The sequence below is a fragment of the Linepithema humile genome, chromosome 7, assembly GCF_040581485.1.
Source record: "Linepithema humile isolate Giens D197 chromosome 7, Lhum_UNIL_v1.0, whole genome shotgun sequence".
In the NCBI taxonomy this organism is placed as follows: Eukaryota; Metazoa; Arthropoda; class Insecta; order Hymenoptera; family Formicidae; genus Linepithema; species Linepithema humile.
The window spans coordinates 17,067,345-17,084,234 of NC_090134.1; the positions used below are offsets into that span (position 1 = coordinate 17,067,345).

The 16,890-nt window shown below is 30.7% G+C and overlaps 3 protein-coding genes across 11 annotated transcripts; 1 reads left to right on the plus strand and 2 right to left on the minus strand.

The window, feature by feature from the left end:
- Nucleotides 1-1,094: 1,094 nt before the first annotated feature.
- LOC105670074 (GMP reductase 1) lies at nt 1,095-3,876 on the plus strand. 2 transcript variants are annotated; one of them, XM_012363400.2, is made up of 6 exons: nt 1,095-1,328; nt 2,065-2,184; nt 2,438-2,695; nt 2,808-2,996; nt 3,126-3,328; nt 3,409-3,876. In XM_012363400.2, the coding sequence occupies exons 1-6, from the start codon at nt 1,242-1,244 to the stop codon at nt 3,602-3,604; spliced, it is 1,053 nt and encodes a 350-aa protein (XP_012218823.1). In that variant the 5' UTR covers nt 1,095-1,241; the 3' UTR covers nt 3,605-3,876. The 2 variants fall into 2 exon arrangements, with proteins under 2 accessions (XP_012218823.1, XP_012218824.1); XM_012363401.2 differs by lacking the exon at nt 1,095-1,328 and adding an exon at nt 1,705-1,852.
- A 1,697-nt stretch (nt 3,877-5,573) lies between these two features.
- LOC105670064 (far upstream element-binding protein 1) lies at nt 5,574-12,855 on the minus strand. Of its 6 annotated transcripts, none has more exons than XM_067359344.1 (14): nt 12,530-12,855; nt 12,113-12,191; nt 11,814-11,993; nt 11,333-11,462; nt 10,028-10,282; nt 9,728-9,941; nt 9,380-9,586; nt 9,076-9,268; nt 8,726-8,883; nt 8,554-8,662; nt 8,312-8,473; nt 8,013-8,224; nt 7,650-7,936; nt 5,574-6,169 (listed from the first exon to the last, which is right to left on the minus strand). In XM_067359344.1, exons 1-13 carry the CDS (start codon nt 12,611-12,613, stop codon nt 7,676-7,678), a joined length of 2,244 nt encoding a protein of 747 aa, XP_067215445.1. In that variant the 5' UTR covers nt 12,614-12,855; the 3' UTR covers nt 5,574-6,169; nt 7,650-7,675. The 6 variants fall into 6 exon arrangements, with proteins under 6 accessions (XP_067215445.1, XP_067215447.1, XP_067215446.1 ...); XM_067359346.1 differs by lacking the exon at nt 5,574-6,169 and adding an exon at nt 6,203-6,976 and having other exon boundaries at nt 9,743-9,941; XM_067359345.1 differs by lacking the exon at nt 5,574-6,169 and adding an exon at nt 6,203-6,972.
- A 582-nt stretch (nt 12,856-13,437) lies between these two features.
- On the minus strand, nt 13,438-16,861 carry LOC105670005 (DGAT1/2-independent enzyme synthesizing storage lipids). 3 transcript variants are annotated; one of them, XM_012363279.2, is made up of 7 exons: nt 16,537-16,861; nt 15,518-15,861; nt 15,158-15,293; nt 14,845-14,939; nt 14,370-14,731; nt 14,097-14,300; nt 13,438-13,999 (listed from the first exon to the last, which is right to left on the minus strand). In XM_012363279.2, exons 2-7 carry the CDS (start codon nt 15,564-15,566, stop codon nt 13,901-13,903), a joined length of 945 nt encoding a protein of 314 aa, XP_012218702.1. In that variant the 5' UTR covers nt 15,567-15,861; nt 16,537-16,861; the 3' UTR covers nt 13,438-13,900. The 3 variants fall into 3 exon arrangements, with proteins under 3 accessions (XP_012218702.1, XP_012218701.1, XP_067215464.1); XM_012363278.2 differs by lacking the exon at nt 16,537-16,861 and adding an exon at nt 15,969-16,352; XM_067359363.1 differs by lacking the exon at nt 16,537-16,861 and having other exon boundaries at nt 13,438-14,022; nt 15,518-16,356.
- Between the last annotated feature and the right edge of the window lie 29 nt (nt 16,862-16,890).

Here is a 16,890-nt window from a genome sequence, read left to right on the forward strand (position 1 = left end):
TTTCCTTTATGAAATATTTATGAGCCATCTTTTTTCAGTTCGAATCTATTATCCTCAACTAATGCATAATTAACCAGTTGATAATTGTAATAGTAATAGTAAAAAAATGGATAATTGCCTATTTTTTATATTATAACTAAGGTTTGAACTATTATTAAACTGGTATCAATATTGACCTCTAGCATACAATAAAAACTGGTATCAATTCCCTGATAATTTAAATACTTTTGTTAAATTTACGTACTGAAAAACTTAATTAACACACAAACTGTAATCCATTACGTCCAATAAAAGGTATGAAAAAATATTTATATGCATATTTACATCAATATTTTAAATTTTTAATATATAATACACAATAAACAAAATATAAGTTTGAAATTATAATTTGTTATTACAATATAAAGTGTTGCACATTGTCATGTTGTCATGTAAACAACGTGGCGTGGAAAAAAAAGCTTGAGAATCGTCATACAGTCTAGAAATGTTAATACTTTTGATTCATTATCAGTGATATTAAAGTATACACATGTTCACAGGGATGGCTTTATGATTGCTCGAGCCATTGTGAAATTGAAATTTTGCGCAATGCGTCCATCGTTAATATGTTGGCTGGCATTTGCCCAGAATGATAAGACACAATAAAAAAATATGCAGATCATCGCGGTGTCAACCATAACTTTGTGATGATTCCGTATAATTTCTGCTGAAATAACAATAAAAGCGCAATGACAAATACAAGGAGAAAGCTTTACGTAAACCAGGTTTGATAGAAATTGTATATAGCATTCGATAATATATATATGTGTGCATTTAGGCACACATAACAATGCTTATTATCAAGAAATAAAATAAATCTTTTTAAATAAAACTATCGTTATAAATATAATTTTAGAACCAACTTTTTATGATTTTATAAGTCTTAATAGAGAGAGAGAGAGTGGATGAATGTTCAATCTCCAAAAAGGAATATCCGCCGTATACATCCTGCATATATTTAATGCGACGTGGACACCTCTTAAAGCGCCCTCAGACCACACCGCCCTGGTTCAATAAGGAGGAAGAGAGAGGGACGAAAATAGCCTTCTCTCCCTTATGTGCAGACGTATCAGATAAGGCACGGCTGGGTGTACCAGTCAGTGTAAGAACGTCCGAGTTCGTGAATCTGTCTGCGCCCGGTGCGTGTGAAAGTCGTCTGCTAGATTAAGTTGTTACTTGGAAGGAAAAAGTCAATTGCCGAAATGCCGAACATAATAAATGACATAAAGCTGGACTTTAAGGATGTGCTGTTACGCCCGAAGCGGAGCACGTTGAAGAGCAGATCCGATGTAAGTGTCGTATTTATATAATTGACGTAAATTAGAATCATCCGTCGTGTCGAAATTATGCTATATGACTCTGTCACACAGAGAGAAGAAAAAAAAACAGCGATTAGAATGCTTCGTCTTCTGAGAGATAGCATGAGATGTATCAAAGTGTATCTGAAGACAGACAGCACACACATTTCATTCCGTTACACATTTAAATTCCATGATAACGTATAAACATAGTGTGTGTGTGTATATTGTATATATATATATATATATATATATATATATATATATATATATATTGGGATTACAATGTCTCAACTCTTGTAGTGACTTTGACTTATTTATTGTATCTTTCAAACGTTTACATAATTGCTGGTTAAATTTCTCAGACTTATATATCAATATAACATTTCTCTTCTTATCTTAATTTTCTTGAATATGCTATTTCTTGTTAGTTCAGTCTGTGCTCTACCACAGCTACACAAACTTTTACACTGACATGAAAAAATTGACACGCTCTCGCTTTTAGATGATTTACAGTATGTTATAATTTAATATATGCAATACTAAAAGATATGAAAATGACAAACTATTAATTATTAATAATAAAGTCATCTATCATATCAATTTTGACATTCAGAAGTATTATATAATTGAGGAAAACATTTTTTTAATGTACAAATACATATGCTATCTTCTTTAATGTGTCTTATATTAATAAATTCTAATGTCCTGATATTTCACATTTTAGGTAGATCTCTTTAGAGAAATCACATTTCGCAATTCTAAACAAACATATAGAGGAATTCCTGTAATGGCCTCTAATATGGATACCGTTGGAACATTTGATATGGCGAAAGCTTTATCGAAGGTACAGTATAATTTAATAACTTATATTTTGGAATATTTTCTATTGAAGATTTATTGAGTTTTTTTTAATAATACTTATATTTTTTATCACATATTTATGTATCTATATATCTGCAATTTAAAATATAAGTCAAATTGGTGTCACACAGTCATAAATGTTATTAATATACTATTATTTATAATGTAAATCACATAAATGAATTCATAGTGATACAATATGTATTGTCATACTTATTATACATGTATTCTTTTAGCATGGCCTTTTTACTACGGTTCATAAATATTATAGCCCAGATGAATGGAAAAATTTTGCTACACTAAATCCTGATTGCATAAAAAACGTCGCAGCCAGCTCAGGAACAGGAAACGAAGATTATGAACGACTTACAAGCATTTTGGAAACTGTCCCGGAATTGTCATTCATATGTTTAGATGTTGCAAACGGATATTCGCAACACTTCGTCGAATATGTGAGAAAAGTGAGGGCGCGATATCCAAATCACACTATAATTGTAAGTAATCGATTGTTTCTCTAGCTTAAATAGAAACACATGAGATTCTTCTATTTAGGTACTAATCTGTACCTTTGTACTCGAACGTAAAGATTAATTGCTACCACTACAGGCAGGAAATGTTGTGACAGGAGAAATGGTGGAGGAGCTAATACTTTCTGGAGCAGACATAATTAAAGTAGGAATCGGTCCGGGTTCTGTATGTACAACGCGAATGAAGACCGGCGTAGGCTATCCGCAATTGAGCGCCGTAATTGAATGTGCAGACGCAGCGCATGGCTTGAAGGGGCATATTATCGCCGTAAATATTTGTTATTATTGTATATTATATTTTCTATCGTAATTGGAATGTGATATGAATGTAATTATACACGAAGATATTTACCTCTGTTTACTATTTACTATATGGAATGTATAATGTTTATTGCAGGATGGCGGCTGTACTTGTCCCGGAGATTTGGCGAAAGCATTTGGTGCCGGTGCGGACTTTGTTATGGCAGGTGGAATGTTCGCGGGCCACGACGAGTGTGGAGGCGAAGTTATAGAGAAAAATGGGAAGAAATACAAACTTTTTTATGGAATGTCCTCTAGTACAGCTATGAAAAGGCACAAGGGAGGAGTTGCAGATTATAGGCAAGACAATACACTGTTATTGCTGCAAATGATAAGATAACGAATGGAAAATTATCTACATATTGTTTCTATGTATGTAGATCTGCAGAGGGGAAGACTGTTGAAGTGCCTTATAGAGGTTTGGTCGAAAACACCGTGCTGGATATATTAGGTGGCTTAAGATCCGCTTGTACTTATACAGGAGCTGAGCGCCTGCGCGAATTACCGCGACGAGCGACATTTATACGTTGTACACAACAATTAAATCCTATGTACGGGCCTCCACCAGATATGTAAAACCGTTATGATTAGCATAAATGTTAAATTGTGCTCCTTATATAAAATGAAAGCTTAGGAAAGAAAGTTTTAAACGCCAATCTTTTTTAATTGCATATTATTTGCTGGCGAATAATATTTATAAATGGGTGAAAATGCAGTCTTGCTAAAAAAATGTTTATCACCTCATTTCGTAACATTTAAGTATTACGAATTAATGCTAAGTATGCTCAAATTGAAGAACATTATATGATTAATCCTTATGCACAAATAAAGAATTTCGTTATATTAAATGTTGTTCTGTATCATTGTAAAAAGAAACGCTCTTATCAATAATGTATACAATATTAAAAACGATAAGAGTTAAACAGATAAAATAATAAATGGAGATATTTTTATCTTTTTCTGATTATATTTCGTATTTTTTGCGTTAATATATTTTAAACGAATACAAAGATATTATTGATATACTTACACTGTTTATTACTCTACTATCATCTTTTTATCAGATAATTAACAAAATTCATGCAATTTCGCTGATAATAAACTTTATGAAAAACTGCGAACTCTGTTAATTATTTGATTATCCGTAGAATTTGAATATTTATATATATATCTTTACAAACCTTGCATTAAATATGCATTTTATCGGCTTATACATGTATAGTATCTCACAGCATTTTTCCTTAAAAAAATGAGAACCTTTCTTACATATTTACTAGTTGCTTCTCTTGATCAGAGAAACTGGAAAGCTTTCTGTTTGCACCTGTTCCTGAAACATTTGCCAATGTCAATTAATTATACACATAAAATATGAAAATACATCAAATAAAATATAAGATCGAGTATACTTTCGTATACTCAAAATAAAAAAAAATAAAAAAAAAATAAAGGAAAATATATATTAAGACATTATAATAAAACATAAAAATATAATTTATAAGATAATAGAAAGATATGAGAAATCAAAAATAATTTTTTTTTCTATTGCACATATACATGTAATACATTTAGTCTGTAAATGTAAAAAAAAGAATGTAATTATTAACTGTTGAACTAAAATAACAAGTAAAGGAATAAAAAGCTATTATTCTATACTTCAAAATCCTATTTTATTGTTACACTATATATATATATAAATTGTCATTCACACTTCTCAATGTTAAAGTCAACATATGTGCTATTTCCTAGATATAAGTAGTTATAAAGAAAAATATATAAAAGCTTTATTTGCTTTTATGTAATATATAAAATATATTCTCAATATGATGCTAAAGAACACAAATAAATAGAAACATAAATTGTTTCATTCATAATAAACGTTTCAATACGTCGAAAATATACATACAACCAAGATAAAAAAAATCATCACACATTGTTCACAAAAAAATATATTTTTATATCAAACGTAAGTAACAAAGATAAATTTATTCCTATAAATAAATCATAAATCGCTGAAATACAAAAATATTTTAAAGATATTCTTTAGAAATTTTGTTATTTTTTCTAAAAGTATAATTGTATAAGATATTATTCAATACTGATTTTATATAATAAAAAAAAGGAGTAATTTAAAAAATTTTTTTATTGCAACTAAACGTTAATGATATAATTGGTTTTCAATTTTATAACTTTACATATTATATTAAGTTGCATAAAAGGAGCATGGTAATCATTTACTTATTACTTGCCTTTCAACCATAACATAAAACAAAATTATTGTTAGATAATATGAAGATTATTAGGATTAAACTTTCTTTTTCAAAGTATTTGAAAATCTGTACGTATATACATATAGCAAAAGCTATATGTATACAAATCTATACATGTGATACGACGACGATTCATATATAATGATGAATACGATACATTTAGAGATATTTCAAGTCTTAGAATAAATTAGTTCGTATACAGAATGTTTCAAAAGTAGTTTACTTACTATAACTATCAATATATATTTTGAAATAAACAAATTAAAGATTCCAATACATAAGATGCAAATATTTCTTTATTTTTTAGTTTTTAAATTTTATTTCAACATAGTCTTAACTTCGAATTTTGTTAATGCCTGTATTTGAAATCTTGTTTCAATATTCAATATCTCATTTAATATTGAAAATCAAACTTATGCAGAAATAATGGTCTTTTCTGTATTAAACTCCAAATTTGCCATGAAATAAATTCAGAACAAAGTATTTCATCTTTGATACATTCTGTATTTGTTTTCATCTTAAAGAACACAAATTAATTTGAAACTTGATATAACAAAAAATACAAAAAATTTGATATTACATATGACTAGCTAAAATTTCCGATACTTGATTACTTTTAGAAATGAAAAGCCATTACTCCGTCATACATATTGTATAAAAGCAGGTAATACTGATTAAGCAATTATTTAATATATGTCATTAATAAATAGCACGTTATGTGTTACATGCCATCCAATTAATCTCCGGTTTGCAGGTCCTAATTCCTTGGAGTACACGTAGAATAGTTGCTGAATGAACCATTTTAAACCGCAGATCCCCAAGCCATGACTTATTGTAGGACGGGTAAACCTGTCTAACTGGCAGCTCCAAATATCTAAAAATAGTATTGGTATTTCACGAGAGAAAGTAAAAACAAACCAAAGTAAAATTGTATTTAACACCAGCGCAATAAGACATGTGCACATATAAATTGTCATATATCTTTCGTATACACAGGTGATAAAATAACGTTCATGGGTAATGAAAACACATGGCAGCTGTACCAATTACAGCACTTCGTATAGTCAAGTTTTGAAGTTATAATAAAGCAAGTGGTCTCAAGTAATGTCTCAAATGAGTATTTTGTTGAAATATAAATAATGATCTAATACTAATAATAATAATATAGTTTCCGTTCATAACAACGCATTTATAAGGATATAATTTAACAAGTTTAATGAGAGAGAGAGAGAGGATGCAATAAAATGGGTACAGATGCTGATCCCTCGTTCCTCTTTCTGACCCGCTGCTTCACCTGCCAGCTTTAACTTATATTACAATAATACATGTTATGGAACAAAAATACATACAATAGTATAAGTAGAACATAGACATCATATTGATATATTATAATATTCATAGTAATTTCAATCAAACAGTTTTTGTTTGATACTTTTTGTTACTTAAACTTAGAACGATGGATATCCTACAGTATATGTATATGTATATATATATATATATGTATATATATATAAAAAAAACACATGAAACGTATTATATAGTATAAACAGAATATCATTGATTCTCGTGACATTTTTAGATATATGAAGATTATGAAGCATTCAACTATTTATGATAAAAGTTATATGGAGATTATAGCAGGCATTAACCGCATCCCGATGGAAAGCTATCTGAAAACTATCTGAAATAAACAAATAATTACGGTAAAAGAAGTGACCCCATATATAAGAAACAGGTTTTTTTTTCAAAGGTGTAAAATGTATCGTTATTTAAATCATCACATGAACCACAAAATTATAGATCATAGATTTTATATTTTGCAAAGTTTAATTCGAATTCCCTGAAAATTCCCTGAATTCAATGAGCATCAATGGATATATCTAACATTTCCTTATTCTTACACCATTGATTTATAATATGTCAGAATATCAAGTCAATATAAAAAGAAATGCCAATTATACATACAAACTATAGAGATAAATCAAATAACTATTAAATAATTAAAATTTTCAGATAAATATGAAACGAATAAATGAAAAAATTAATTACACCTTTTTGCATCCATATATTGTATATGTATAAAAGCAAAGAAATTTATATTGGCTCAATATAATAACAGTATTAGAACCACAAGCGTTAAAAAAATTGTATGAACTTTTAAAATCGTTAATTTTCAATATCGACATTGAGTATTTTTAAATCTTTAATTATTAAAACTTAAAGCTTTACGCATAAAAGTCGAAGCGAAAATTACCACAATACTTGAGTTCATATATTATTAAAATTGTATTCAATTGTATTTCATACAATTTCTTATATGCTTATATATAAATATTATATTAAAGTTTACTTACAGCTTATCTTTCTCTCGAGTGGAAGCTTAATTCTCAGAGCTCGACTGCGAATAGGGGTAATTCTGATAGCCTGATGGAAAAGAAGGATTCTGCTGCCCCGTCTGTGGTTGAGAATTCGAACCAGCATTCGGTGCGTAATAACCACCTGGCGTGGAGCCAGCATTCATTGCTGGATAACTTCCGTAAGCTTGAGGAAATGCGTTAGGTGTAGTACCTGGTGGACCAGCTGATTGTCCTTGAAGAGACTGCATTTGCTGCTGGGCCATTTGATTCCCTTGCATTCCGAGCTGCGTAATATTGCACGATATTAAAGTACAATAAACGACAAATAATAATTAGAGTTATGTATGATGAGAAATATACCTTGCCCGCCTTCATTTGAGCTTCTATCGCCTCAGCTTCCTTTATTTTTCCAATACTCCTGTAATATTCTGCCCATTGAACGCTGTAATCAGCTTGACCGCCATTTTGTGCAGCGCCTGCCTGTTGTTGCGGCTGAGTCGGTTGCTGCGGTTGCTGCTGATTTGGTCCAGCAGAACCCGTTGGCGCCGGATTAGATTGATTTTGCGAATTGCCTGAAATAGATGTACAAATTAATCGATTTTTCGATGTATATTTCGGCATAGCATTCCCTTGTAATGTAAATTTATAAAGATTCTTACCTCCTGGTTGATTGTGATCTTGTTTTCCTTGTTTCGCTTGTTGCTCAATCATTTCTGCTTCTCTATGCATACCTAGCGACCGGTAATATTCGGCCCATTGAGCACTATAATCTGGCTGACCAGTTTGTGGATTGACTTGTACAGGAGCTGGATTAGCATTACCTGTCGAAGCAAATTTATCGTATAACAGATATAATAAACCTCCTTGCATGTGCTAGAAGAAATCATAAAGTCATACATACTTCCGTCGGTAGACTGTGGCTGACTGGGCCATGCTTGATACCCTGTATTCCAATTTGGATTATATCCAACAGCTCCTTGAGCTCCAGCATACGAAGAACCAGCTGGACCCTTTTAAATAAAAAGTTCGATATAATTTAAAATTTCTTATGGAAACAACGATGTTAAGCGTACCATTCCTAATTTTTCGCTAAATATTCTCTTAGCATGCTCAACTTGCTCAGGATTGCCTCGAATAATAAAGATCTTTTCATTTTCATTACTTTGATTCCGTCTATCTAATTCACAATGTGCTCCTGTCTGCTGATTGATTTGTTTAATAGTTTCACCACCTAAAATAAGAATTCAATGAACAACGCTTTCTTTATTGTGCTAGAAAAGTTAATAAATTTAAATGCAAGCGTAACTTAAAGCTCCCAAAATTATTGTATATAATCGCTTCATGAGAATAAAAAAGAAATAAAAACTGGAAGCTTTAATAATGCATACAGATCTGAAAAATTTGTAAGTAACATATATAATACCTTTGCCGATTATAATTCCGCATTTAGACGACGGAACAGTAAACGTCGTTTCGATTTTATCCTGCATGGGTCCACCTTGTCGTCTATCCCAACTTCCATATTCGTTTGGATTGCGATTGCCACCAAAACCGTTACCTCTTGGACCACCACCTCTCCCTCCTCCCATATTCCCAGTTCTACCATCATCTCTCCTCTAGAAATAAAAAATTATAAATTAACAAAGCGTGTTTTACGGTTGATGAATAAAGAATAATATTATGCTTAATGAACATTTTAATAAATTTATAATTTACAAAATGCATACCATCACACTATCAATCAGTTCCTGAATTCGTTGACGAGCCTGTTCAACAGCTTGATGCTTTCCCGACAATAAACATTTTCTATCGCCAGGCCCATCTTCTCTTCCTTGCTGAAACTGAACCTTAGCTCCGCTTTCCGCTTGTATCTTTTTTATCATATCTCCGCCTTTACCAATAACAACACCAACTGCGGCTCTTGGAACGAGTACCTAAATTAAATTTTGTGTAATAATTTTATAAAGTTTAAAAAGAAAAGGATGTGCGTGTGTGTAATGGCATAAACTTCGATTCAATAAAATCTTAATTGTATTTTGGTTTGTGAGGAGTACAAATAAAAAACAGAAATATACTTGGTCATTATTAACCTCCACTCCGTCATTGTTCGCAGGGCCGTGATTAAAGCCACCACCACTATCATTAGAATAACTTCCTGCTCTCTCAGTATTCCTTCCTCCTCTATGAAACATTTGCATTTCTTTTTCGGCTATTAATTCATAGACTAATTGCTTAGCATATTCGACCTTTTGAGGGTCTCCCGTTATTCTACAGAAGGAATTATATCGACTTAAAATAATTATGCAATATTATTTTGATAGAGAAAATTAGAAAACAGAATTATTCTTACTTGAGAAAAAGTTATTTGTTCTCACCTCAACGGTTTTTCTTGTTCTTGAGACGGCCCTTCCTGAATAACAACCATTTTAGCTCCAGACTTTTCTTGAAGTTGTTTTATGGTTTCTCCCCCTTTGCCAATTATTAAACCAACTTTAGGACCGGGAATCATTATCTCAACAAATCCGGGATGTCCCATCATTCCGCCATTGCCGCCACTCATATTCATCTCACCAATTCCCTCGCTTCTGCTTCTTTGATTCACTATTGACAATACAAGCTCCTTCGCTCGGCTGAAACACATAGAATATAAGTGCACAATATTTTCTCGACTAAATTGTTTTACATCTCAAAAAATTTAATCAATGTACAATAAGAATAAAATTTGTTTGCAACACATAAATATACACTAATATCTATTATGGACCAATATGTTATATGTCACTTTTATAACATTTTTCTTTCTCAATAGTCAATAATGTCTTATGAAATGGTGCAATAAAAGGTTTCAAGGTTTTGTATCAAAATGTCATAGGTTTATCATAAGCATTTTCAAATAAATAAAATTTTCTTCATGTCGTGATTAACACGTCCCCATGCATATCCTATCCTCCTTCCTTCCTTCCCTCTCTCCATACCCTATTAAAAGCAAAAAACTATTAGTAAATACAAAATTATTAAATTAAAAAGTCAACTCATGATCAATTTTCAATGGTCAGAAATTCAGAAGCATACAAAAAGTCAAGTTTGAGCCCGCTATTCGCATCCAGGAGCTAAATAAAGATTCTGTAAAACATTTCATAATTTCAATATGCAAAAGCATATGGACCTATATTTGTGAAATGCAGGTTCCAAGTGACATGAAACGCACATGAGAAGTTATAGCACATAAAATACATCAAATACAAGCTATGTTGTCAGAATGTGTCCCAATCACATTTTCTAATAAGTAAAGCATTGCAATATATATATTATCATAGCATCACAGTTTGATATGGAATAATTGTTCAGTTGTTTTTGGGCAGTGACACAATGAAAATGTGGTAAAAATTTGTATTCAAATAACTTGGAATAAGGTATCCATATATAAATTTAAAGGAGGATAGCAGATTTGCTTGGCTGATTTATAAACAATTTCTGCAGGAAAATATTTTTCACAACCTAGTCTATAAATGTAAAATTTGAATCAACAATTATATTTCACTTCAATAGAAGATAAAATATATACATTTAAAGTCAACTAACAAAAGTAAATCCTTATCATTCATTACGTGTTTATAAAGTTATGATATGATTTGCATTGCATACAAAATAGTTAAAATAAGAAGGGAAAAACAAGTTACTTGACGGCTTCTCGTGAACCAGTTAGCGTGCAAACACGCTCAGGTAGCCCACCGCTTTCTGGTGCCATTTGTATCTTACACCCCGTTTCACTCTGCAATCTTGTTATTTGTTCTCCACCTCTGCCAATTACTGTAAATACATTATTATTACTCAAAAGTAATTATGTATGTGTACATTCATAATATAAAATGTTTTTACTACTGTATTTTAACTACAAATAATTAACAAAAATTATACTTAACTAATTATTCTGAGAAATAATATGTGTGATTAGTGTTAAAAGATAACAATATGTAAACCATCAAATTTATATACATGTGTAATATATGATAAATCAATAAATAGAAAATAAATATATTGTAAAACAGTAACTTCTTTTTCAAATAGTCATAGAGCACAATACAACATACTATAAAATATGAGTTACACAAGATATACTCATAAAAAAGTAGGACAGTAATTTCTTCCAGTTTAACTTACTTAAACCAACCATCTTGTCTGGAACTCTGATATCTTCATTGCATATACCACTTAGACTGGAAGAAACTTGCGGCCGAGATCCTTGACTACCTGAATCTCCAATAGAACTGCCTCCAGGTCCACCACGAATGCTTAGCAAAGGATCTGGTACTAATGATGCCATTTTCTTTGCCTCAGGCTCTAAAAATATAAAATATAACAATCTTAACAATTGTAAACTAACAAATGTAATCTAACCAATAAATCACCAGCCGCTGTATAATAAAATAGAAGATATACGTTAAATATATATACACTACCTGAACCATCTTCTAAAGGACGTTTCAGTTTAGAATCCTGGTTATTTTGCGCACCAGCTGGATTTATTTTTGCGGCAATCTGGAAAGATCAAATAAAAGTATAAATTCTGGAAAAATTATTTGCAAATATGTAAAAATGTATGTCGTACATTACTTCTTTTTCCTAATTTAATCGTTTATTGCCACAAGGTGACACACACACACGCGTTCGCGCATAAATAAAATTTAAATGTAGTAAATACAAAAGATATATGTCAAGAAAGCCGCAAATTCGTATGTTACAAATGACATGACGCTTTTCCTCAAGGAAAAAAACTGGAAGATTCGATCTTGGCGGGTAAACGATACGCATGCTTTATTTATCGACCGCTAATTTTACGATTATCATCGGTATGCTATTTTCGGATTTAAAATTACCTGTTTGGCACGTTGCAATGCCGCTGCGAACGCGGTGCTTTGACTTAAGTTTTGAGGCGGAGCAACCGCTGAATAATCACTCATGTTGGTGCATGAAGTTTTGTAGGACGGTAAAGGATTAATTACACTTGGTCCTGGAATTGACGAAACCGGTTCTGTAGTGATCCGCTTTGTTACGCGGCGTGTAGAACGGAAGATCCGCGAGCAATGGAAAGAACCTTATTCCGGTGCACAACGGTATTCACAGGAAGGAAAAGATTTACGTGAGGTTTGTGAGTGAAAGAACTTTCACGGGGAAACAGCACGGCGCAAGCGTTGGTCATTGGGAATGCGGCTGTTTTAGTGTGACAACTCACTTATATCGTATGCTTAAACTAGGGACCCTAAAAGTAAAGGTAAGATCTCATGGTACAGCCGTAACCGTGTAACCAATCAGAAGCTTAGCATAAGCGTAAAAACTTCAATCTCAACGGCCTAATCACGTCCTTCAACGGCCAGAAAGCACCTAATTATGTCCTCCAATTTCAACGGTTAGAGAACGCCTAATCATGTTCTAATTTTTTCAATGGCAAGAGTCTAATCGCGTCTTCTATAATTGGTATTCAGGACGCGATGGAGCGTTCTCCGGAATTTGCTAAAATCAAGCAAGTGGTACAAGTCAATGATAACGTAGAAAGAAAATTGGAAAAAGCTATAGGAAAAACTGAATTGTAAAAGAAAGTAATAATGTAGAACTGTAATATATATCAATCTACATTAATTTATATTTTTTTAAATTTATTTTAACTACTTTATTAAATAATGGTTATTTTATTAAGTAAAGTTTATGTCAATTTTTATAATTATTTTTAATAAATCATAAATCCTCGTTAATTCTCATATCGATTATCAATAAATTACTAATAATATTTATTTTAAAATGTAACAAAATTAATTGTTTATTGTAATTTTATACAAAGATAATAAATTATTTAATAAAATAAAGATTGTTATTATGTAAGTGTATGAATGCAGTGTAATAGAAAATAGGAACGTATAGAATTGTTGAAAAATAACATTTGTACATTTTTATACTTAAAATATGCAAACAATGCAATTATTTCATATCATATACTATTTGTATACATCACATATTTATAAATAAATCGTATATCATAAAACCAACCACATTTAAGTACAAATATAAAATAAATTTATAAAAATAATATAAATATTAAAAAATCTATATTAAATAGAACATTTTTACTATATTCTTCTTTTCGTAACACCTAAAATAAGTCCAATCAATTTGGACTAAAATAATTTCTAACGTATATTTTAATATAATTGCATTAATTGTTAAGTACGATAAAAAGGTTATCACTAATTTTTCTAACTTCTTGTCTTATACATTCTTTCTATTAATGCCCATGTTATGTTACCAGGTATTCTTTGATGTTCGTTTATTAAATTTTTAAGAGCATCAGCAACCTAAAATAATATTTAAATATTTTCTAAACATATCTGATATTATTAGAAATTATACAACATGTCTATTATGTTTCCTATCTTCTTTATAACTATTTACCTTTATCTGCAATTCTTCAGGTGTCAGATTTCCATCATATGGAATTGGCTTACCCACATATGTTATCAATTTTACTGGAAATCCTCCATAAATGGGTACAAAAGGAACCTTTGTCCAGGAATAAATCTTCAACCATATCCTTCTTCCCCAACTTATCGTTCTAAATGCTTCTCTGATATTTTTTGTAAATATGGGAATTATACTCTAATAAGAACAAGTCAATCATTAAAGTAAAAACCAAATAAAAGAATACAAAATTTTATGGAAACATACCACTTTGGCATCCAGAGCAACTTTTGCAAAACCCATTCTTTTCTTCCACATTAGTTTGTAGTAAGAATTCCCAAATTGAGCTTCGTATACGCCGCCCGGTGAAATAGCAAGCATATTTCCTTCTTTTAATACAGCAGAACATGTTTGAATTGTACCAGGTATTACTTTCAAAACATCGAGGATTATGGACCATCCAGGGACATTAAAGAGGAATCGATCAGCTACTGTGTGGATTAGTTTTGAATTAAATAGAAATACTTTAGACATAAAATAATATATATCAATTGGAATAGCTCCATGGTAATATATAAACAAAACTGGTTTGTCCTGCGGAATATTCTCTAAGCCTACAATTTCATATCCTGTCAAAAAAAGTACATATTTTATTAATACTTTTATATGAAAAATTTAAAGATTGATTTAAATGTAACTTAAATGTACAATTTTGTAAACAATTTATTAAATTAAAACATACCATGCCAGATCCAACCGTGTGCATCCCAGATAGCTGCAGTTGTATATCGTGCAGCATCTCGCCATGCAGTACCATAAGCGGTTCTTAATCTAACTCTAAAAGGAATAAAATATTTTTTTTAAATAAAGAAAAATTATTTTACACATAGACAATTTTAGCAAGAAAAAATTTTGCTGAGTAATGCATATTCTTGCATCATTTTTGGAAATTATTTTGTTACAGTAATTGAACCTCAATAGTTTTAAATATTTACTGCGATAAGTGTTAATTGCATTACAACCAATAAAGCTGATAAATTATATTTCTTTCAAACCTGTGTAACTTGTAGACATATAATATTAAAGAAGTTAAATAGAACAGCAGCACAATCACAAGCGGGAGTAAAAATGTTACAATAAGTGGCATTAAGAGCCATGACAACCATGTAAAGTCCACATCGGTATATTCAACTGAAAATATCACAAAATAAATTCTTTCCAAGTTATTAGATCTCAATCAAAACATAAGATCTTTTTCAATATAAAAATTGCAAGGCTACAAAATCTATACATACAGATAAAAAGCATTATATTTAAACATGCTCAATGAATAAACGTTATAAAAATTAAATAAATGTTAAGATAGCATAAATAGTGATATATATATCAAGAGTTATTTAATACAGTATATTTACCTATAATATCCTCTAGCATTGGCCAGATGTTGTATACAATAGAAAACATGTTGAGATTAATATAAAAAAAAGTATAGGACAAATTAACTAATTAAACAATCCAAAGTCAAACATCTTCATGGGAAGCACCTGCATATTTCACTGTTGCTAACTCAGACAGTGATGTGTTATTTATACGTATTCAGCATAATTATTATTCATTGTAATTCCAACTTCATTTTTTTTTTTTTTTTTTTAAGTAATCACCATCTGCCGTTACTGGGTAATTAAAATCTTTACTTCATATTAGCATAGGGTCAAGGAAATTACTCAGCATCAATTAGAATCTTCGAGTCATTCAATAACTGTAACAAGGTCGATTTTGTCACCACAGAGTAGATTTACATTTTATCATTCTTTAAAATTATAAATTAAGTTATATGCTATCGACGATTTTATTCCGCATTCCAACCTCAAAAGTTTGGCACTCAACTGTCAGCGGCTGTCAATAAATATCAATATACAGTACAGTTAGAGCATATACTACTTTAACTGTAGAAGCATCTTTAACCACAGAAATCTAGATAGCACGATCCAGATACGATAGTAAATGTGATAGCGATATTCTATAAACGTACTCCTATCTGAATCGACAGTTTTTGTAAGATAATTTAAAAAAGGAATAGTTTCTTAAAATCCTTTTTTATGCACATAATGCAAGAACATCGCTATTGTTCGCGATCACGCTAGATAATTAGCGGATAATTAACTTATATCTGTCATCAGTTAATATTAAACAATTCTTACAACAAACAGTTCTTACAACAAACAGAATATTAAGAAATAATACATGATAACCAATTTACATTTCTCTTTTTTCGTAAACTCTGTGTATATAATAGAAAATCATAAATCTAGAATCCGTATATCATGACTGTTGTTTGAAAACACAAAAATTACTTCTTTATTGATTAACATATTATATAGCTTATTATTATTTTTATATTTTTTATATGTCAAATATTTGAAGTATTACATACGATTCTAATGTATTGACGTGTAAATATGCTACATTTGACCCGGAAATATCTAAACTGGAAACGATAGACATTAATAAACGCCTACTGTAAACGTCTAACGCAACTTGCATAATTCAATAAGACACAAAAGATTGACCAATTATACGTCTAATTTAAAGAATAAAACACTATGGCATTCTCTTTATTAGACATATGATTGGTCGATTTATCTGAAAGTTGTATACGTGATTATGCAAGTGTATATGGATAGACCATAAAAAGGGCGTGCTTCTCAATTGGTTGAGTTGTCGGTTGCACTGGTCGACACGTAGCTGAGTTCACCGCGATGGGCTTTATACACAGCAGACGCATGTA

Excerpts from the sequence above, each read along its gene's own strand:
- LOC105670074 (XM_012363400.2), top strand. The coding sequence starts at position 1,242 with ATGCCGAACATAATAAATGACATAAAGCTGGACTTTAAGGATGTGCTG. Across the intron at positions 1,329-2,064 it reads CGTTGAAGAGCAGATCCGAT|GTAGATCTCTTTAGAGAAAT; the intron begins GTAAGTGTCGTA and ends TTCACATTTTAG. Across the intron at positions 2,185-2,437 it reads TGGCGAAAGCTTTATCGAAG|CATGGCCTTTTTACTACGGT; the intron begins GTACAGTATAAT and ends GTATTCTTTTAG.
- LOC105670064 (XM_067359344.1), bottom strand. The coding sequence starts at position 12,613 with ATGAGTGATTATTCAGCGGTTGCTCCGCCTCAAAACTTAAGTCAAAGC. Across the intron at positions 10,283-11,332 it reads GGTTCACGAGAAGCCGTCAA|CCGAGCGAAGGAGCTTGTAT; the intron begins GTAACTTGTTTT and ends TATGTGTTTCAG. Across the intron at positions 8,663-8,725 it reads TTAGCGAAAAATTAGGAATG|GGTCCAGCTGGTTCTTCGTA; the intron begins GTACGCTTAACA and ends TTTATTTAAAAG.
- LOC105670005 (XM_012363279.2), bottom strand. The coding sequence starts at position 15,566 with ATGTTTTCTATTGTATACAACATCTGGCCAATGCTAGAGGATATTATA. Across the intron at positions 14,732-14,844 it reads ACACGGTTGGATCTGGCATG|GATATGAAATTGTAGGCTTA; the intron begins GTATGTTTTAAT and ends TTTTTTTGACAG. Across the intron at positions 14,000-14,096 it reads CTGAAGAATTGCAGATAAAG|GTTGCTGATGCTCTTAAAAA; the intron begins GTAAATAGTTAT and ends ATATTATTTTAG.